This window comes from Anastrepha obliqua, chromosome 3, assembly GCF_027943255.1.
Source record: "Anastrepha obliqua isolate idAnaObli1 chromosome 3, idAnaObli1_1.0, whole genome shotgun sequence".
Lineage (NCBI taxonomy): Eukaryota > Metazoa > Arthropoda > Insecta > Diptera > Tephritidae > Anastrepha > Anastrepha obliqua.
In genome coordinates, this window is record NC_072894.1 from 7,109,783 (window position 1) to 7,133,292 (window position 23,510).

Genomic DNA, 23,510 nt, shown 5'->3' on the forward strand with positions numbered 1-23,510 from the left:
GGCCGCTTCTCGCGCAATGCTCGGCTCAATCGCATCAATTCAAGTCGATACCGATCTCCATTGATGGTTTCGCTTGGTTTTAACAGTTCATAAGTAATAAAGTTCCCACTAAATACATAGCATAACCTTCGCAGCGTGAATATTCGGCCGAGGCGACGACGTAGAAGCATGACCGGGCAGTCCCCATGACTTTCTTTTCTATGGATTGCTGTAATGAATCCATTTTTTATCACCCGTCACGATGCGATGAAAAAACCCCTTCCTTTTTGCCGCTGGAGCAGTTGCTCACAGGCGAAAAAACGACGTTCGACAACCCTTGGTTTTAACTCATAAGGAACCCAAGTTCCCCAAAGCATGCAAACGCTTGGAAATGGATTGGCGGATAACTCCTAACACTGAAACAAGCTCTTTTTGGGCTTGACACGGCTCCTCATTCAGCAATGCTTCCAATTCAGCGTCTTCGAAGGTTTTGAGCCTTCCTTCACGCGGACGGTAGTCAACATTAAAATCACCGTCTTTGAAGCGACGGAACCAATCTCGGTACGTTGTTTCACTTAAAGCAGCATCTCCATAAACTTTTTGTAGCTCTCGATGCGCTTCAGCCGCCGTTTTTTTCGAATGAAAGCAAAATGACGATTATTGGGCACAAAATCAGTCATTTTCACGAAACCAAAAGTATATGATACCAAAACAAAATCACTAATGTGTCGAATCAGTTTGTTTACCATATATCTAAGCTTGGTTTATGCTGCTTAGGTTATGTTAGAATCAACTAGCACACACTGCTGGCGGCATCTATTAACAAACAGCGGGAATTTAGTTGCGCACCTAATATTTTGATTCCTGACAGGGTAGGGGATTAGCCTGCCGCTGACAGTCCTAAATAGTGGGAATGCCTACCTGTCGTTGCTTAGGAACAACGCCTTCTTTACGGCAGCAATTCATACAGTTTGGCGGCGTTAACTCCGGATGAATGTGCTGGTGCATTATAGTGGTAAAACAGCACCTTTTTTGCGCCAATGCGGCTGTGTTCCCTTCAATTTTTTGTGAAAGCGGTCCAATAACTCACTGTAGTATTGTCCAGTGATCGTTCTTTCCATTTTAAAAAAGATATGAGGATGACGCCGTTCGCATCCCAAAAAATCGTCGCCACGATCTTTCCGGCCGATGGGACTGTCTTCGCCTTCTTTGGAGCAGATTCACCGGGAGAAATCCATTTTTTTGATTGTTGTTTAGTTTCTGGTGAGTAATGAACAATCCAGGTTTCATCAATGGTGACAACTCGACTCAAAAATTCCTTCGCATCTCGCTTAAATTTCTCCAAAAACTGCTTCGAAGTTAATCGTCGCATCCGCTTGTTGTCCACTGTGAGCTATTGGGGCACTATCGTGGCGACAATTTTTTCATCGCCAACCTATCATGTAAAATATTAATTGCCATTCCGTAACCCCGACTGCCGGGCATCCTGGTCGCTCCTTATCAAAAACGGATGTTCGCTCACGTTTAAATTCGTTGAACTAATATTTAATGTGTCTCCATAGACAACATCCAACTTTGGGGATCCTGGCATTTTTTCCCATCCAAAAACAAAAAGCGATTTACCGAACGATGGTGGTCTTTTTTCATCTTAGCGAAAATCACGAAACACGCCTTAGATGGTCCGAAATAGATGGCAGCGTTTGATAGATGACAGGGTATGACGCTAACACCAACTTCCCTCAGGAACGCCCTCTATTATCAAACACGGGTACTTATTGAACTTCGCAAGCAAATATATTTTTTTTAAATAAATTTGAAAGTGTAGTTCGGACGTTAAAAGACTTGCCAAACCTACAATATACATTTACGAATCTTTTCTTGCCCGAAACAATGCTGGGAGCCTTCTTCAGCGCCTTCACGTCCTGCGCCGCTTTCTCTTTCAAGGCTTCAACGGACTCAAACAGCATTTTTTTATATAGATTTTACCTTAATAATTATTAATGATTATAATCAGAGAGAAGATCCCATGGCGTAATAACCGACGATTAAAATGAATGGTTCTGGGCTTCTGTTTTCGGTTAGAAACATATTAGTAGCCGCGTACTGTCTTCACAAATTCGAGATAGTACGAAAAGATAGTGAAACTAACTGCTAGTTTAACCGTCAATAACCTATCGAAGAGGCTAAATATACCAATATTAACATCTTTTACGTCTTTTTGGCCATTTTGAAGGCGTGTATACTACTCAGAAACATTCGAACGTGGTAAGTATTCATTGCCATACATACGAGTATCTTTATTTACATTAATTATAAGCTTTAGTACTACCTTGATCAAAAAGTTCCGGTAACAGCCGCAAGGTGACGCTCTAAGTCAACTGATTTGAGTTATGCTTTTTTTTTGTTAGGTTGCCAAATCGGTCAAAACATTCCTACCAAAATTTTACAGTCATCGCTGGACATTTGTAAAAGGTATGCCGTCTTGAGTAAATCTACCTCATCCAGGTATAAGACAAGTGAGTGGAGAGCTCCGAATGAACCAAGACCAAAAAAATTACGCCATTTTCAGTCAAAAAAGAAAGCGAAGCTCACGGTTTTTATGGATTACATCGATACTGTACACCACAAATTTTTGCGAGAATATCAGATGGTTAATAAGGATTATTATTTTGGCGTTATGAGGCGTTTACGTGAAGTAATTCGCCATAAAAGAAAGGATTTGTGGGAAAGGAACTCGTGGATTTTGCACCATGATAACGCACCGTCGCACAGCACCTTCATTATTCGTAAATTTTTGACCAAGAACGAAACGAATACCATCCAATAGCCATCGAGTTCAGCTGATATGGCTCCATACGATTTTTTTCTGTGTGACCGAGTCGAAAAACCACTGCAAGGAATGAGTTTTAACAGCCGAAGGACAGTAATGGAAAAATTGAAAACGGCTCTGAAATTCCAGAAAAGTTTCGAGAGGCGGATCAAACGCTGGCATAAGTGCGTGGCAGTTGATGGGGAGTACTTTGAAGGCGATAATATCACTTTTAAGGAATAAACTTGTATTTTAATTTTTCTGAATATACATATAATATATTGGTGACCTCTAACCTGTAGTTTTTGCCGTCTCCGAACGGCGGATAATTTTTTTTTATGAGACAGATAATTTTATTTATACAGCGAGAAGCTGCTAACTGGCACTGAGGAGTTGATAATTGCGGCCGCTGGACTTGAAGCTTGTGTTGTAGGCAAACCCTCTAAGCGCTTCTTTCGAATTGTTGTTTAGAAATGTCAGCAGTGATACTAGCGGTGATACCAATGATGAAGAGATGAGCTCCTCCAAGTCCTAGTCCATCTATGTTAATCTCTACTCGCATATAACATAAAATCCATGGAAAAAGTGCGAGTGATGACAAACTGATACTGGTCCAACAAAATTTGAAGTCGATTTCTAACGTCCAAAGAAACTTAGACTTAAAACTAAATAGATTGGTTGAAGTGCAGGAGAAGCTATTAGTAGTACAGAAGCGAACGCTGGCTCTCAAAGAAGAAAAGCACCGCATTCATTGTTGATTGCCAGTACGAAATGAAAATATAGTAATAAACACCGAGTTTATTTTAGCTCTGAAATTCATTTGAGTAAAGTTTTTGTCCATCTCCAGGAATTTTATTTTTGTCCTAATCTTTTTTACTGGAGCTCAAGTAAAATAATACCTAAATTCGAATCCGTATTTAAATTTTGTTTGCAGGGTTGCCAATATTCGACGGACCCATCTGGCAACCCTGTATCTTTTGACAGAGACGTCAGATAGCTTAATGACATATCGCGTTGGAAGCGTCAGTCTAAGCAAATTTTTACCATGGAACAGTACACGCCACGCAAGCGCTCCCAAATGGTTGAAATTTACATTCAACAAAAGAAGTCAATTGTGAAAACTTAACGTCGTCAAGGCGTCGAAAAGGACATCCCAAAACTAGGGGCCATAACACCGCACGAAACAGTACATTTAGATGGGTGTAACTGATGTTGGTGTGTTGCCATTGCATTTTCACCCTGTATAACTTTTATAAAGTACGATCGACTACTTTTATCTTATTTCCATCGCAGCACAAAGTGTAATCAGGTTAAAGGAGATTGGCTTCTGAAGGCAATCTCTCAAGGGACATGATAGTGTTTTCGGGCAGTTAACACCGTATTTCTCCCGAATTCGAACAGTAGATCTCTCTATCCGCAAACTAGAGTTTGGAGGCCATGCTAGTGCAATCTTTCCAAATAGTCAGGATTGGATCGAGGGCAAAATCTGCACCGAAGCTTGCACCTCTGTCTTCACAGACGATTCCAAGATGGAATCGGGAATCGGAGCAGGGGTTTTCTTTAAATCAGCTAATTTATCTATCTCCTTTAAACTGCCCAATACTGGTAGTGTTTTTCAAGCAGAAGTCATTCTGATCCTGCAGGCATGCAAAATGCTTAGCAAACGCGGGAGCGAGGGTGATATTAACATTCTCTCCGATAGTCAAGCCGCGACTCAGGCTCTGACGACGCCATGGTGCAGAACGAAACTAGTAAACTCCGGTAAAGAGGAGATCAAATCTCTTGGGTGTGCAGGTAACATTTCTCTGATCTGGGTTCCAGGACATGGGATCGTTGATAGAAATGAAATTGTTGATTAGCTTCCCAGGAAGGGGTCTGAATTGGCCTCAGAGACCTCCTACCCGGTCATCGGCATGCCCCCGACTGTTGTTCAAGGGGAACTGCACAAATTATTTCTCAGGAAAGCGCAAAAAATATAGAGCTCCATTTCTTCATGTGCTATTTCGAAAAGCCTGTGGCCGCAGTTCAATGTAGACTTGGGGACTCCACGCTATTCAATTTCCAAGCTCGCAGCTGTGTTTACCGGCCATTGGACGATCGGCACACACACGGAAAAGCTAGGGTTACCATTTAACCCCCATTGCAGAAGCTGTGGGAACATTTCAGAGAAAATGACTGTTGAGCACTTTCTCTGTAAATGTCCGGGTTTGGCAGCTAGACGACTAAGGTCACTGGGCGCTCCTTTCTTCCACAGCCTGTGGCAGTGCGCCAACCTAAATCCAATCAATCTTCTCCATTATATCAACAGCTCTGCCTGGCTGCAGATATCTGCCTGTTGGAGGCCTCATAATGGTATCAAAACGGCGCTTTAGTGCCACTTGAGGAGTGGCAGACTGGCCCTTCAACCATTTCACCTGCCCACCTACCTGCGATCGACGTCCATGTTGAAGTCAGCAAACCTTTGCTTCGCTTGAATGGTATTTTTACCATCAAGAAGCTGTGTAAAATTATTATTATAACACACGAAATTATTTTTTATCCATTGTTTTGAAAATAACAAAAGTAGCGTCACTCTTAGCACAATAACTCACGAACTAATGAATAGAATATCATGAAATTTTAACAGCTTTTTTTTAAGATTAGTACTAACTGAAAAAGAGGTGAATGCAATAAAACTGGTGTCATCTATGTGTTAGTTCCGGGACTTTTCAGCCCACGTGTTATTATTGAATATTTAATATTTTTTCCATTGCCTTAGTGCGTACCCTGTTGTGATTTTTTACGCGTTTTACTACGTTTTTTAGGTCTAAATCTAACATGTTCTGAATATCCAAAGAAGCCGATACTCTTCACCTTCTGTTTCATCTCTTTATCATTGGACAGCAAGCTAAGAATTGATTTCTCCAATTGATCGTACTGATAGTATGCCGGAAATGGCATATCCTCGAAAGCCATCATTAAAACGCTTCCAGCTTCATTGCCTACAGCTAATGAGCGACTACAAAGCGATAATCTAAAAATATGGTTAATATGTAGAGAAAAAGTAAGTAAGAAGAAGAAGTTGAATATTGAACCTGACTCAATATTCATTTTCAACATTCATACAACAATCATAGAGTCAAACTGCTTACTTGCAACACGTATAATTTTCACCATTTAATCTTGTAGATGACATTGGTCTCAATATGCTTTGCTTGATATCCCAAACATCAACCGAGTTACGACTCAATGAAACGATAATTGTGGAATGTGTACGACTCCAGAAGGCACAGTGTATAGGCTCTACTTGGTGCTTTAATGTGATTATCGGCTGGAAAATATCATCCAACCAAATTCTTACTGACCTGCAAGTAAATTTTTATACTTAATATTTCGAAAATATCATTCATCAGAATATTATATATTAATTTTTACTTTAAAGTTTCTGCATACGCAGAAAAAGTCAACAACAGGTGCTCTGCATAATTTATGGGGTTAGGGGTAGTCAGAATGTTCCAATTTTTTTTTTTGCATTTTCCTAAAGTATAATATCTTAAAAATATTGTGTAAAAATTTTAAGTGAATCCGACAAATATTTTTTGAGTTAATCAACAATTAACAAAGGACGCTCAGGCGCTCCGGCGCAAAACTTTAAATGCGTTTTTCTCAAAACTATGTTTTTTGAACTGGTGATCACTGTAACTTAAAAACCGCTTGGAAGATTTCAATAAAATGTATACTGCTTTTGAAAAACATAAAAAACTCATGCCTGATCGAAGGTTTTTTTTTTCAAAAATTTCGATTTTTTTTAAACAATTAATTGTCGTTTTTTTTCTTTGGAAAATCTGCAAAATATATCCTGAGGCGGCCATATTGTTGGTTTTAAAAAAACAACTTCAATCAGGCACAAGCTTATCTATAAATAAAACTAATTTCTCTTGTCCGATTGATTTTAGATGGATCTCCAAGGACTTGTAATGATCACCGCAAGGGACTTCTGGAGAAACGAGCTCCACCCAAACAGCGATAACTCTTACAAATATTACTTTTTTTATTGAAATTTTGCTAAAGTCAAGTCGAAACATGATGTATTAATGCTATGTTCTTATTTTTGTAAAAAAAAAAGAATTTGACTAGCAAACAAAAAAAAATGATAGAAAATCATCATTTTTTCGGGCCTCTAACTACCCCTAACCCCTTATTGCACTCACCAATCATTGCCACAGGTTAAATAGAGTTTCGGTGACCACGGCGAATAGTCCATTGCATTGGCACCGGCTTCCTGCACTTGCAGTACGCTCAAGTGTTGGCGCGGATAGTGTGTTGAGCACTTATGTAGACAGCCCTCGTCGGTAAGTACATAGTAAATATCGGCTTGTGTGGGACTTAAACATAGGTTCAAGCCCTGTGGATGACGATTAGCTTGCAGAAGCTCACGCGCTCTCTCCAACTGTATACCCTCAGGTTGGGCTTCGATGCGATCCAACAAAACGAGCTGATTCGCCAATAAGTGTGGACTATTAATGATACTATATTTTGTTACGGAACCATCACGGGAGAGCGCCAAAAAGGGTTCGACAGAGTAATTTCCGTCAATCCGTTTATTTTGCGTAATCCATTTTATAGCCACAATTGGCTCACAATTATGTAGAGTGCGGCGATCTGTAATGGCTATAGGGGGTGCTTCGAGCTCAGTTATGTTCAGCACTTCAATTGTGCCATTCGACAATCCGACGGCTAGTAATTGTGGATTATAAGGAGAAAACTCTACGGTCATGACTGGAATTTCATATTTGTAGTACCTTTCTGGATTGATCGGGTTTTTTATACTCCAAATACATACACAACCATCTGCGTTCGCATTGTCATCTCTGAATGTATAGACGCCATATGCCACGGCTAGTAAGTCACCATTGTGTGGACACCAGCTAAGATCGGCAACAGCCTTTTGCTGATCACCGGCCAATGTGTGTGGCAATTGGAATCGCCAAAGCAGCTCTACCCGATAACGGTAGTTAACTTGTGCAGCCAGCGGATCTGGCATGCGCATATTACGAAACCGTCGCTGTTGATGCTCGAATACATTGCCCGCAAGCACACGCATGGTTAACATAAGCGCCAAGCGGAAACTTTGCTGTTGGTTAATGTCGATGAATGTATCCTTGCCTTCCACTTTATACGTGGTGATTTCCATTTTCTTATGCTCATCCAACTCAACACTTTTTGTTGTAGCCTGTAAATCTTTATAGGTGTCGAACATTTCAAAATTCGACACATATGAGGCAACATTGTCAGTGCGAATGCGTTCGGTGTTCACATCGCGGCTTTTGTAGAGAAGTGCGGTAGTTTGCGCTTCGGCGTCGATTGTGCGACGCCGCCTACCCTGAGCAGAAGTTAAGTAGTCATAGCGTTCATTGTCCTCTGAAACTGCTTTGCCTTCTTCAGTATCTGCCAGTACAGTTAAGCTACGTTGTTCGAAAAGTAGAATTTCGCTAGTTTTTTGGAGTGTTACTTTAATATGTTTAGGCCGGTATTTAGCAGAATCAACCAAGGAGTGTGCGGATTTTACTGTTTTCGCAAAAGTTTTGAGTTCGCCCAACTGTTTGTTCATAGTAATCTATGCAATATTTTTCGGATTATACAAATAAACGGAAGATTATGCATTTAAATTATTATACTATAATATAAAATTCTTACTGAACTTACACCTCTTTGAATATCCGCCAACGTTACACACATTGGATCCAATCTGATTGTCTTATTATTGGCCATTTTAATTTAACAAATTGACTATTAAACCTTCTTTTTTATATTTTTTATAGTTTAGAAAACCCGAATGCTAACTAAATTTGCAAAAGACAGTGCCGCCTAGTGTTGTTTTTATGTGCAGTAAAATGTTATGACAACAATTTGTGGTTGCTGGGAAATGGAAAAACATTAACAGGCGGTAAATAACTGGAGTTGGTGTAGGTATAGGGTGATTTAAGGATGGTGCAGATGACTGACTGTAATATGTTAAATGGCGTATTATTTTTTTTAAGCAGTTTTATTAAATCTTTTGGCTTATACATTTAATATTGTTCAAAATAGGACCCTTGAGCGTCAATACACCGCTGGTAGCGGTTCTTCCACTGCAGGAAACATTTTTTAAACTCATCCGCCGGAGTTGCGTTCAATTCGGCTGTCACAGTTTTTTTGGAGCGCTTCGATGGAGTCGAAACGCCTCCCCTTCAGCTTTCTTTTCAGGCGCGGGAACAAGAAGAAGTCCGGAGGGCACAGGTCTGGGCTGTAGGGAGGGTGAGGAAGCACCGGAACCCCCATCTTCCCCCCGGTTCACATCTTCGTCTGTTTGCGTCGTCGAAGGCCTTCCAGATCGCTGTTCGTCTTCGACGTCCTCCCGGCCTTCCTTGAACGACTTGTGCCACCGTTTTACCTGTGCACTGGACAGAGATTGATCCCTGTAAGCCTCCTTGAGTAGCCCAATGGTTTCGGTACTTGTTTTGTTTAGCTTTACGCAAAATTTGATCGAGTAACGTTGCTCCAACGATCGCTGCATTTTCGCCACTGCAAAATCCTAACACACTTTTAAAAAAGCTTTCACGCGCGGAGCGATGTTGACTGCCCCGCTGTTGCCAGCGAACTGGGACCGGTTTCTAGGGGGGCGATCATTTTCCCCCACCAGCCGATTCGGTTTACTCGGTTCATCCTTCAGGATGTCGGTACAAGCCTTTTGGATGGCCTCTACGGACACAAAACGTTTTACTTTCATGGCCAAATGCAATTTTCCGTATGGGTAGAAGTCACAGGGAGCCATATCAGGCGAATACGGTGAGTGATTGATGGTTAAAATGCGATAAATGTGATTTCTAGTCAAAAAATCAGTCACCAGAGTGGATCGATGGGATGGTGCTTCATCATGCAATAAGCGCCAGCTTCCTTCTTTGCAGTATTCAGGGCGAATTCGACGAATGCGACGCAACAAACGCTTCAAAACGTCAAGATAGAAAATTGCATTGACGGTTTGGCTCGTTGGCACGAACTCCTTGCGGACAATTCCCTTGGAACCGTAAAAACAAATGAGCATCGGCTTGATTTTTGACTCTCCAAATGCGTTTTTTTTTATGATGGCTCGTCTGGGGCCTTCCATACGGCACTTTAAAGCTTAGTTTCAGGTTTCTGTTGGAAACACCCCGTTTCATCACCAGTTACAATGTTGTAAAGGTAGTTCTCGCCTTTACTCGCCTCTTTAATGAGGTCTTTCGAATGTTGGATTCTGAGCAATTTTTGGTCCTCAGTTAACTTGTGCGAAATTAAACGAGCGCAAACCTATCGTAAGCCCAAATGATCAGTTGAAATGCGATAAATCTATGTTTCGGAGATATTCAACTCCGATTCCATGAATTTCAACGATCATTTCGGTTCATGTTTGATAAATTTACGAACAATTTCGATGGAGTTTTCGGTGATTACGGATTTTGGGCGGCCCATATGTTCATTGTCATTTATAATATGTTCTTACAGCCAAATCTAAAACGTGTAAATCAGTCATGAACTCTGGCACGAGATAGACAATCATTGCCATAAACTTTTGTCATCAATTCAAATGTTTCGGTACGCGATTTCGTTTATCGATTTTAAAACAAAATCTGATATTAGCTCTTTGTTCGAAACTCATTTCATTCACACCTCCACTGGATTGTACTCTTCGAAAATGATGCTGTTAACGCATTATTAGACGATGGACGGTGAAGGTTTTCGTAACATTAAAATAAACTTTGTAAAGCTTGAATTAGATGACATCGACTTGGACAATATGTATGTTTCCTGGAGAAGCCTGGAGGTCTAATGGCCGTCCGAGATCTTGCGATTCGATACTACTCGACTTTCTTCTCTGGGGCAAAGTGAAAAGTATTATCTTTGCCAATAACTCGAGTCGATTTCCGAGCTGAACAATAAAATCATCATCATCATCAGCGGTTCCTGTTTCTCCCACTGGAGCATAAAGCCTCAGTAAAACGCCTCCATCTGGTTCTATTTTTTGTAAGAAGACTGATTTCGTTCCTAGTTTTTCTGACGTTTCAACTTCCTTCTGGACCGTAGGTAGGCGAAATGGTTGATGTGCTGGTTTGGCACTCCTCAAGTAGCACGAAAGCGCCGTTTTGATCGTAGCACTAAAGGACCATTCTCCTCCAAGATATTTTTGGACGACCGATCTGTTTGGAAAATAAAATCATACATGCCATAAATGATATACAGCTCAAACTATGCCAAAATGTCATCGAAAATTTTTAAATGCGCATTTAGACTAAAAAACATGAGAAAATTAAAAACAAATAATTTCGACAAATTTTGTTGTGTGTTTTATTTATAAAAGAAAATCTGGGGCCTTATTGTGCCACCCTATATATACAAAACACGCACAAACAAACATAGGCTCGACAGCTAATTGCATATTTTTAAGGGTTTCTTAAGTACAGTCTTTTTAAATGAACCGATTTTATTCCAAAATAAAATATTTCAGCTGGTATTGCCACTTGCGAAGCGAGTGAGAAGCGAAGTGCATTCGCCATAAAATGGCGTACATTTGCTTCGCCATAACTTTGCGACTGCTTATTCTGTTCGCATTAAAAAATGGAAAGGACATTAGTGCACTTTAATGTTATAAAGGGTTTTCCAATAACAGGTGTTATTTTGAATAGCCCGCTATTTCGGTAGATGTTACTTTTGAAGCTGCCATTTTGATATTTCAAAAGTAGAAACTACACCATTAATAAAAATGGAACAATGCACGCTTAAGTAACGCATTGAAATTATTAAAATTCACTATAAAAATGGTCAAAATTTGGCAAAGACGGTTCGTAAAACTCGAACATTTTTGGGTCATCGTGAAGCACCTTTCGGACTGCATTACAGAAATGGGTAAAAAAATTCGAGCTGTTGGGACAAGTTAGTATGAGAATGAGAAGAATAAAACCCGTGGACGTCGTTCACGAACAGCTGAAAATATTACTGTTGTAGCCGAAAGTGTTGAAGAAAACTCATGTTTGTCCATTCCTCGTCGTTCTTTGGAATTAGGCATTCCACAAACGTCATTACACCGTATTTTGCATAAAGATTTGAGTCTTAAGTCTCATGAAGTCCAGTTAACACAAGAGCTCAAGCTGACCGATCATCAACAACGTCGTGTCTTTGCTGATTGGGTCGTTGAAATGCATGAAAATGCTCCGGAACTCCATCGAAAAATCATCTTGAGTGATGAGGCCCATTACCACCTCGATGGCTTCGTCAACAAGCAAAATTGTCGGATCAGAAAAACCAAGAGTTATTGTTGAAAAGCCTCTCTATCTTCAACGTGTGACTGTTTGGTGCGGTTTATGGTCCGGCGGAGTCATTGGACTCCACCAATTTTCAGCCCATGGGTTACAATAATCAAAGAAAACGATCAGCGATCGACATTGTCGTGATTTTTTGTGCCTTGCCGCCTCTGGGCGTGCTTCCCATGATTGTTGGTTCATTTCGATGCCATATTCGTAGAAACATATCTCTAGATCGGTCATGAGGCCGATGGATAACATTGGATAACAGTTATCGCTAAGCTCTCCGATGCTGTTTTAGTAAAAAATCGCCTTGCACTGCACTCAAAGCTAATTTGCTAACTCTCTGAATCTTACACGTTGAGCTTCGAGTACAATTTAGTCAACTTTGTTTATGTTTTTGGCAGTCACAGAGGTGAGGGCTTAACATATTTGAGCAAACTCGTCTCCACCTCAATAGCGAAACCGATCTCAATTCTCTTCAATAAATGTCTAAACAAATCGATTTTCTTAGATGCTTGGAAAATATGCTCAATCACGCCAATTTATAAGTCAGGAAGCCGAAATGAGGTATGCAACTATCGCCCAATAGTTAAACAAAGCACCATTTCGAAATTATTTGATTCTATTCTCAAAGTTAAAATGTTAAGTCGTATTAGTGATCTTATCTGCGAGTACCAGCATGGCTTTGTCCCCTTAAAATCCACTTGTACTAATTTGGCACTAGTCACAAATAATATTATTAACGCTTTTGTAAATCGCGCGCAACTAGATGTAGTTTACACGGATTTCTCAAAGGCATTCGATAAAGTCGACCATTCTATCCTCATTAAGAAGTTGAGTGCATGCGGTATTAAGGGAACACTTTTAAAATTCTTTTTAAGCTACCTTACGGGAAGGAAATTATTCGTTAAAATAGCATCGTCTAAATCTACATTATTAATTAATGCTTGGTCCGGAATACCCCAAGGACTCACTGTGGGCCAATTCTTTTCTTAATATTCATAAACGACTTACCTAAAATATTTCAATATGTAAAATGCTTAATGTTTGCAGATGATGTAAAGCTATTTTTGCAAATCAGCTGTATTGAAGATTGTTCCAATCTTCAAAAGGATCTCAAACATCTTGAAGATTGGTGTACCATGAACCACCTACACTTGAATACCGACAAATGCTGCGTGGTTTCATACAGGAAGAAACCCAATCCATTCATCTTTAATTACTTTTTGAACAATATTATACTTAGTAGGAAAGAGGAAATCAAAGACTTGGGCATAATCTTCGATTCAGGACTTACGTTCTCGAAACATATTGATTACATTATCTCTAAAGCTTTTTCTATGATTGGATTTTTACGTCGTAATACGGAAGACTTTTCAGATCCCTTGACTTTGAAAGCACTCTACGTCTCCTTAATTCGAAGCCGACTAGATTATTGTTCTCTAATATGGAACCCATTCTACCAATGTCATATAAATAAGATTGAAAGAGTCCAAAAAGTCTTTACCAAATATGCGTTGTGTAAGCTGCGCTGGCCTAAAGGGCTCCCTAGTTATATAGGCAGACGCAAATTGATTGGACTGCAAAGCCTTGAGGACAGACGAATCTACCTTTCGATTCTCTTCGTGTATAATCTTTTAAATTTCAATATAAATTGTCGTGAGTTACAGAGTCTAATTACATTTCAAACAAAGCACCATGATTTAAGGCAGGTTCGTTTATTTGTAGACCAACGGTATAGAACTAACTATGCCCTCAATGAACCAATAGTGAGATGCATTCGATTCTGCAATAGTTATCCTAGCCTCGACTTTAGACTAAGTTTATATAATTTTAGGCAACAATTGTTTATAATCTTTAATTAATAATTACAAAATTTGTCTAATATAGTCTGTAAGAATTATTTGTAGACTGAATAAACGAATAATATAATAATATAAATAATATAAGTCTGCTTTAGTACCGCACCGCTTTTCCCATTCAGATCGCTTGCATTAGATAAATTAGATAGTAACGCACTGGTATTCAAAAGATATCTGTGTTTTGTTTCTAATCTTGTGTTGTTGCATTCATTATATGTATGTACATATGAAATAAAAAATATAAAAAATATTGCAGTTGCACATTTCAGACAAATTCATTTCGAAGCAGCACGCGATTCAATGTTTAAATATGTATATATGTACATACATACATCTATCCCTACATAGTTTTTTTAATTTATGCTATTGTAATGCAAACGTAGCTCACCTGTGAATTATTGGTATACGTATGTGTACATACATACATACTTTTATGTGTGTGCTGCAATACATAACTATGAAAATAAGTCCATTTAAAAATTCATGCACACATATGCACTCACATACTAATGCAATTGTGTGTAGGTTATCGAAGTTTCGGTTCATTATTAATGAAGTTGTGTTTGTGGTGGTGCTAGGAAGTTTCGCGCTTCGATAATTCGCGTATTTTGTTTATGCAACTCATTACATTGCAAGCATTGCATTAGACACGCTTGCTTTGGCCGGAGTAGCAAATGGCAAGAATGGCTTAGAGGGTTTGGAATATGTTTTAACATGCGAGAAATATGTTCTTTCTTCAGTAATGTTTAAATAGTATATAACATATGTACATACCTAACTGCTTATGTACGGCGAACATTTAAAAATTTCTTACTCTTCGTCTAAAGCTTGAGCAGTGACGTGCTTCAATCTAATGTCTTTCAATGTACACAAAAATGGTGTGTATGTATTAAATCTAATTATGTACTAAATGCATCTATTTGTGTGTACATATACTTGTGTTCAAAATAATATATTAGCAGCGTGGGGTATTGCAAAATCTTAACGGACACCTCTCTTCAACCAACCACAAAAATCTATTGCAATTTTTTTTTAAGTTTTCCCTTTTGAGCGGACAACCCTCCCATAATAGGACGCGCACACTTTTTTCCCTCATCAAAGATTTTTAGTTCTCTCATAAGGGGCTAGGGGTAGTCAAAGGCCCGAAAAAATGATGATTTTCAATAACTTTTTTTTGCTAGTCACTTTTTTTCGACTTGACTTTAGCAAAATTTCAATAAAAAAAGTAATATTTGTAAGAGTTATGGCTGTTTGGTGGAGCCCGTTTCTCCAGAAGTCCCTTGCGGTGATCATCACAAGTCCTTGGAGATTCATCTAAAATCAATCGGACAAGAGAAATTAGTTTTATTAATATATATTAACCCTCAACTACTTCGCTATATTTACTTACGTTACTACATTTGTGGGGTAGTTTTCTACCCCAATACATTTTTCATCATATTTTTCAAGGCATTGAATTAAAAAAAAAGTTGTAGTATAAAATAAAACAAGGGAAAACACATTTCTTTTTATTTAAATATGTAGCAATAAAAACAAAAAATTGCGTATCTTCATACACCTTCAAAAATTTTCTCTTAAAAATATAATTCATTACTTTTGTCAAAAAACAAAACTTTTCAAAAGTGATTCTAAAAATTTTTTGTTTGGTAATTCGTATTAAAGAAATACAGGGTTGGCCATATTAAACTGACCCATTGAGTAACCCTATAACTTTTTACTGTAATTTCAGATCAGCTAATGACATACCGCGTTGGAAGCGTCAGTCGAAGGAGATTTATACCATGAAACAGTACACCCCAATAGAACGCGCTGAAATTGTTCAGCTGTACATTCAAAATTCCTTCTCGATTGTAAAAACGCAACGTGCGTGGAGAAAAAAAAATAAAGTGAAAAGTGCGCCGTCAAAGAACGCAATCAAGCAAATGCACAAAAGCTTTTTGTCTTCCGGCACCGTGGCTAATACCCGACGTCCAAATAAAAAGCGGCCAAGACGATCTAACGAAAATATCGCGGCCGTACGAGCCAGTATCGAGTCATCGCCGCGAACGTCAGGTAATCGTCGTTCTGCTCAGTTGGACATCCCTCGGACCACTCTACGACGTATCATTCGTTTGGATTTGGGGATATTCCCGTACAAAATACAACTAAATCAACAACTGTTGCCGGCCGACAAGCCTCGTCGCTTGGAATATGCCAATTTTGTCGTCCGAATGGCCCAAACTGATGAGGATTTTTGGCATCAAATCATTATGAGTGATGAGGCCCATTTCTCCTTGAACGGAACCGTAAATAAGCAAAATTGCCGTTTCTACGCCACTGAAAACCCTCAAATTATTGAAGAGGTACCTCTCCACGACCAAAAAGTTACAGTCTGGTGTGGCATTTGCGCTGATGTGGTCATTGGGCCGTTCTTCTTTGAAAATGGTCAACACCAACCATTGACCGTCAATCAAGAGCGTTATCGGGCCATGATAACCGATTTTGTGATGCCGATTGTTCGTGAAAATGGTATGGAGCACTTCTGGGTTCAGCAAGATGGCGCACCACCACACACAGCACGAGCCACCGTCAACTTATTGAAGACTTTGTTCCCTGGCCGTTTGATATCAAAAAGCAGCGATTTTGACTGGCCGCCACGATCACCGGATTTGACGCCACCGGACTTTTTTCTTTGGGGCTATTTGAAATCTAAGGTTTACGTCAACAAGCCAAAGACACTAGGCGCACTTAAGGCCAATATCCGACGGGAAATAGCCGCCATATCGGCCGAGACGCTGGCCAAAACTATGGAAAACGCCGAAAAACGGGCACATTACGCTATACGAGCTAAGGGCGACCACTTGCGCGATATCATATTCAAAAAGTGATGTAAACGAATCTCCTTGAACTAAATTAAATGTTTTTCACAATGAAACACAAAAAAATGTTTCTTTTTCCATATTTTTTTAATAATCACATGGGTCAGTTTAATATGGCCAACCCTGTATAAATAAAAATAACAGTAAAACAAAAAATCTTTTACAAAATAACATAAAAATTCTGACAAGGGGTCTTTTAGCATATTCAGTCTTCAGTGAAATCTTACAAATACTACATAAAAAAGGAACTGATTTCATTTGTCACATTGTGTACATATTTTTGTTCCTTTAGAATAACTTTCACAAATAAAATTATTACACTTTGAACAGAGTTTAGTTGTTTTCATGTCTTTTGAACGCGGACACATAAAGCAACGAGCACTTTTTGATCTCTGACTTGGTCCAGCTTCGGTGTCATAGTCAGCCCCAAAACTACGCTCTTTAAGGTAAGGTTTGACTAAAGACATTCCCGGGTCTTTTATAAAATCACGTCGACACACCACCTTCGGTAAAGTTATAAAATTCGATAATTTCAGGTTTCAAGCTGTGCCGATCAATATCAGCTGAATGGTGCATCGATGATACCAAGATGACAGATTTATTTCTCTTTGGAACGTATGAAACTAAAGTTTTATCTCGAACAAATCCAAACAAGGATGACTGAACTGCTTTTGATTTATCTGGTAGAAACTCTTTAGGGATTTCTCTTTTATTTCTACGCATGGTTCCAACATAAGTCAAACCATTTACTTTTAAAGCATCAAAGCAAACCATTTCTTTTGAAGAAAACGAATTATCACCAGTTACGTTTCTATTCGTTCCGAATAGAGGCTCTGCCAACTTTAAGACAATCTTGGAAGGTATTGAATAAGTGTCACGACTTATCTGTTCTTTTCCCTGATATACAAAAGCAGAGTATAAATAATGAGTTCTCGTATCGCATATACACATAATTTTAATGCCATATCTTGCTGGTTTTGATTTCATGTATACCCGAAAAAGGCAACGGCCTCTAAAGGGCACTAACATCTCATATACTGTCAAATATTCTGAGCATATAAAATTTGATTTACAGTTCAACATAAATTTGTCAAAAATATAAGAAATTAGAGCCAGTCGATCAGTTTCTCTTCTGTTTGTGCGAGTGTGTATGTCATCAAATCTACGAACATTTAGAAAAAATAAGAACCTGTTCATATTCATCACAGCTCTAAAAACATTTCGACCTGTTCCATCGGTGGCACATAATGACCTTACATCCTTGTGATTAGATTTATATAGCAGTCTGCACCAAAAGTCCTACTAAAGCTTTAATCTCGATTTCATTAGTAAGACTTATTTTTTGATGTTATGTAAGATATAATCTCATCGGTTATAAGTACAGACCATGATTCAAGAGGTGTCAACCTTGGTGTTTCTGCAAGTGGACCTTTGATGCCCGGGAAAAGATTTATAATGTTGTGTGTCAGCGGCTAATCTCTATGACTTCCCTGCTTTTAAGAACATTTTTAGATGAAATTTCAAATGACTTTATTGTCTTTATGCTGCTTGGGTGTCAAAGTATATATTTATTTTGGAGTTTTTCGATGTCTTTGCGATAACTAATTTCCTACAGCAAAGACTTCTGCTTGAAAGATACTGCAGTGCACATCCCGCTTGAACGGTTAACTGATGCCTAGCTCTGCGCAATACATCCCGGCATCTACTCCGTTTAACATTTTCGAGCGGTCAGTAAAGATATTAAGAGTATTTGGGCTAGGTTTTATTCCTCTTTTCCACCCCCCCTTCTTCTATTGTTGTTTGGAATTTCTTCATCCAATTGCATTTCGGAGTCATATCGTCCGTCTTGACCCTGTAACTCATGCCTATTGAGTTATGTTATATACCGCATAATCGATTTTTTTTTAATTCTGTTTCAAAAGTTTGAATTTTTGATGAAAATTTGTTGATTTCTTTTAATTTTGTACAAAGTGTAGGACTTGAGTTATATAACTTTTGTTATAGTATAAATGATATTTTTTGGTAAAAAAATGAAAGAAAAAATAATTCGTTCTGCAATATTTCGCTTTCCTACTATTGTGAACTCAGATGTGATTTCTAGAGATGCCAAGCTTGGCGATAAATTTTGATTTCGGGATTTCGGGATATTTTAACAGCAATCGCGGGATTATACTTGGGACTTAAGCTTTTTATTAACTGAAAGCATTAAATATACTATTAAATAAAATTAAATTTTTTTAAATTAATTAAAATTTTAGATTAACTGAATTTTAAATATTAGACATTTATTAAATAAATAAATAAATAAATAAATAATTGGCGAGTACACTTCGGTTACGTGTTTGGCCAAGCTCATCCTCCTATTTGTGGCGTGCGCCTTGTTGTTGTTCCACAAATGGAGGGACCTACAGTGCTAGCCGACTCCGAACTGCAGATATTTTATTATGAGGAGTTTTTTCATGTCACAAATACACTCGGAGGTTTGTCATTGCCTACCGAAGGGCGACTGATATTAGAAAAAAACGTTTTCTTCGTCTTGGTGTTTCACGGAAACTCGAACATACGTTCTCCGCATTTCGAATGATAGTCGCGAACCAACCCATTCGGCTATGACGGCCAAGAGTAACAGCTAATTACTTGTAATTTTGGTTTTATCGCTTCCGTTCAGGTATTGAACATCTTTTGAAGCTAAAGAAAATGTCGACAATGTCGATAAAATCACAGAAATAATCGAAGTTGACCGATATGTTAGTAGTCGTAGCATCGCACAGTTTTAAACCGTTTGCTTTTAAATTTGACGGAAAAATAATGGATTTATTAAAACATGGGCTGAAAAGTCTCGGACCTAACACATAAATGGCATAAGTTTCATTGTATTCACCTCCTTTTCAGTTAGTACTAACCTTAAAAAGACAGCTGTTAAAATTTCATGATATTCTATTCATTAGTTCGTGAGTTATTGTGCTAAGAGTGACGCTACTTTTGTTGTTTTCAAAACAATGGATCAAAAAGAATTTCGTGTATTATAATAGTAATACGAGTATTACACTGCTTCTTGATGCGAAAAAATACCGTTAAAGCGAAGCAATGGCTCGAAAGGTGTTATGTGAACTCCGCTGCATCAGAAACTAGAAAGAAACGATGGTTTGCAGGCTTCAAACGTTGTCGAAGAGACACCGATAATGCACAATGCAGTGGACGTCCAAATGAGGTGGTAAGACCAGAAAACATAAAAAAAACCTACAAAACCGTTTTGAATGATTGAAAATTGAAGTTGCGTGAGTTAGCTGACATGGTAAAAATATCAAAAAGCGTATTGGCTTTATATTGCACGAGCATTCGACTATGAGAAAGCTCTGTACAAAGAGAGTACCGCATTTGCTCACTGTTCTGTATCATCAAGACAACGCACCGTGTCAAAAGTCAATCAAAGCAATGGCAAAACTACATGAATTGAAACTCGAATTGTTCTTACATCCACCGTGTTCGCCAGATTTGGCTCCCAGCGACTAGTGGCTGTTCGTAGACCTAAAAAAATGCTCGCCGGTAAGGAATTTCGCTCGAATGAAGAGGTTATCGCTGAAGCTGAGGTCTATTTTCAAGCAAAAGATAAATCGCTCTACAAAAGTGGCAATGCAATATTAGAACGACGCTGTAATGATTGCGTTGTTATTGAAAAAGTGAGTTCTTTGTTAGTCAAGGAACTTTTCAGCCCATGTGTTATATAGCTTGATTTGTAAAAAAAGTAATTAAGGACAACAAAACCTGCCCCCAGTTCGATTGAGTGGGCTGATTTCTTTGTAAATATGAATGATCCAGTTTTCAATTCATATCCATTTATACCCTATTGAGCAAATTAAATCAAAGTTTCTTGGAAATCCAAAAGCTTTTATTAGAATCAATTCGTGTTTAAGTAAGTTTTTATTTCCTTCAATTCGGTATTAAAAATTTTCGAGTTCGCGGGATTAATACAAGCTTTTCCAGGATTTTCGGGACTGACATCCCTAATACAAACACAGAACGTATGCATGCGTCTGCGTACTTACGTACTTTACTTTCTTTATTGTCGCTGAAGCGTGGCTAAACATAAATTGCCATATCAGTGTGTGCTGATGAATGCAGGCAGGAAACGAGTTGAAGAAGAATTGCGTTCAGGTTCAGATAACACCACAACGCCATACTGACTTTGCTGTTCGTGCTGGTGGTTGATTGCGGCATGCAATGGCAGTGCTGGTGCTATATCCGCGCCAGAATATGGTCGTCACTTATTAGCCATTTGATACAAATGTGAACTGAAAATTGTACGCAAAGTGTTGTTGGAGTGGTATTGTTTCGTTTGTACGATTAGCTAAGAAAAGAAAAACTTGGAACCGCTCATTTGTCTGCTGTTCAACTTAGCATGTCCGCTCCCACTTCCATACTATGATTTTTATTGTTGTTGTACCTTATAATGCATTGTAGTATGTAGGTAAATTTGTTTCTTCGTAATGCCCTCTTGCGCGACTTAATGAGTACATAGATAGGAGGCAACTTTACGAAGAATGTAAAATTATTACGAATGCACATACTTGGATATTTATTGCAGAAAACTTACTTTAATTGTTAGACTAACATGTAAATATGTAGATTCATATGTCTCTACTTAGTAGTAAATATTGTGTTTTAGTTCTTCAGGCTGGGTGTGTTTATGTGCGTGATATCAGCTGTTGATTTCGAACATGAAACATGAAAAATTGTGGTATTTTTTTTACTGAATTGCAGCCGCGTGGAGGTAGTTTCTGCATGACTGCCATTTGGGTTAGCCCTGGTTCGATGTCCATTGTGGACTCGAAAATCGAGAAATCAAAAAAGTTTTCTAACAGCGTCCGACCCTCGACACGTAATGCTACATAAACTTCTGAGTGCATTTCTGTCGTGCAAAAATTTCTCATGAAAAGCCAGCAGCCGATTGGAGACAGACTTTCTATTTGGTTCCAGGCCTCTCTATTTGTAGGGCAACTTCAAGACGCACACCATAATTTGGAAGCATAGCTCGACCAAACCCCTAGGCATCATTTATATCAAAGTACATAAATTATGGCATATTTGACCCAATATTCGACGGACCCATCAGGCAACCCTGTATCTTTTGACAGAGACGTCAGATTGCTTAATAATATACTGCGTTGGAAGCGTCAGTCCAAGCAAATTTTTACCATGGAACAGTACACGCCACGCGAGCGCTCCGAAATTGTTGAAATTTACATTCAACAGAAGAAGTCAATTGTGAAAACTCAACGTGCGTATAAAAAATTAAATAATGTGAAAAGTGCGCCTTCTAAGAACACCATTAAACGTTTGTACGAAAGGTTTTCGACTGGTGATGCTCTTTCTAATCCAAAGAGGCCAAATCAAAACCGACCAAGGCGTCGCCAAGGACATCTCAAAATTGCCGCTGTCAGCAGTTGGGCATTGCTCGGACCACTTTACAACGAATTATCCGCATTGATTTGCATTTATTCCCCTATAAAATTCAATTGACGCAAAGATTGTTGCCTGCGGACGAGGCTCGTCGATTGGAATGTGCGCAAAGAGTCATCGAACTCCGTCGGGTCCGTCGAATATGGGCAACCCTGTACATAGAGTTTGCCAAGAAAATATTTTGACATACTAAAGTATTCCAGTTATATGCACTTCTTTAACTAAAACCTTCGCTTGCATATAGATTTCAGTACCTACATTGTAACGGCAGACTTCTTGAAGCAGGCAAAACCAAAAATACAAAAACAAAACGAATGCTTCTCTCAGTGTTTTTCCTCCTTAAACAAGAAGTTCTTGGAATATATTCATAAAATTCATAAAAAAAACAAAAAGTGTATGTATTCCTCAAAGTACACCCCATCAACTGCAATGCGGCGGTGTTTGATCCACTTCTGGAAACTTTTCTGGAGCACTATTTTCGGTATACTCATCAGAACCGTTTTCAATTTTTCCATTACTTTCTATCGGCTGTTAAAACTCGTTCCATGCAGTGGTTTTTTGACTCGATCAGACAGAAAAAAATCGCAGAGAGCCATATCAGCTGAACTCGATGGCTATTGGACGGCATGCGTTTCGTTCTTGGTCAAAAATTTACGAATAATGAAGGCGTTGTGCAATGGTGCGTTATCATGGTGCAAAGTTCACGAGCTGTTTTCCCACATATCCTTTCTTTTATGGCGATTTACCTCACGTAAACGTCTCATAGCATCCCAATAATAGTCCTTATTAACTACCCGATCTTTTGCCAAAAAATCGTGGTATACAACAACGCCGTTATAATCCATAAAAACCATGAGCATCACATTCTTTTCCGACTGAGAACGACATGGTTTTTTGGTCTTCATTCATTCGGAGCTCTCCACTCACTTGCCGAATGTCTTGATTGCGTGTCGTACTTATAAAATCTCGTTTCATTTCCACTAATGATGCGTTTGATGAATGCTGGGTTGGATTCTTCCTTGGAAATCATTCAGCCATTGGAAATAGTATATTGTTTTTGGTGACTCAGCAGGTCTATTATAATTATATATTAGGAAAAGGCGAGTAACAGATATTAGAAATGTTTTATTTAACCCGACAAAGTATTTATAATAAAATAAAATGTGAAAAATTAAAATACACTGCAAGTGGAGGACCACGCAAAATATCTGACCGCGCCGAACTTATTTTGTTGGAAAAAGTAGCC

The 23,510-nt window shown here is 38.7% G+C and overlaps 1 protein-coding gene across 1 annotated transcript; it reads right to left on the bottom strand.

Moving 5' to 3' along the window:
* Positions 1–5,542: 5,542 nt before the first annotated feature.
* Positions 5,543–8,539, bottom strand: LOC129240538 (dynein axonemal intermediate chain 4). Its single transcript, XM_054876399.1, has 4 exons — positions 8,465–8,539; positions 6,979–8,384; positions 5,920–6,132; positions 5,543–5,801 (listed from the first exon to the last, which is right to left on the bottom strand). The coding sequence occupies exons 1-4, from the start codon at positions 8,537–8,539 to the stop codon at positions 5,543–5,545; spliced, it is 1,953 nt and encodes a 650-aa protein (XP_054732374.1).
* Between the last annotated feature and the right edge of the window lie 14,971 nt (positions 8,540–23,510).

Excerpts from the sequence above, each read along its gene's own strand:
- LOC129240538 (XM_054876399.1), bottom strand. The coding sequence starts at position 8,539 with ATGGCCAATAATAAGACAATCAGATTGGATCCAATGTGTGTAACGTTG. Across the intron at positions 8,385-8,464 it reads TTCAAAGAGGTGTAAGTTCA|ATTACTATGAACAAACAGTT; the intron begins GTAAGAATTTTA and ends AATATTGCATAG. Across the intron at positions 6,133-6,978 it reads TTAACCTGTGGCAATGATTG|GTCAGTAAGAATTTGGTTGG; the intron begins GTGAGTGCAATA and ends ATTTACTTGCAG.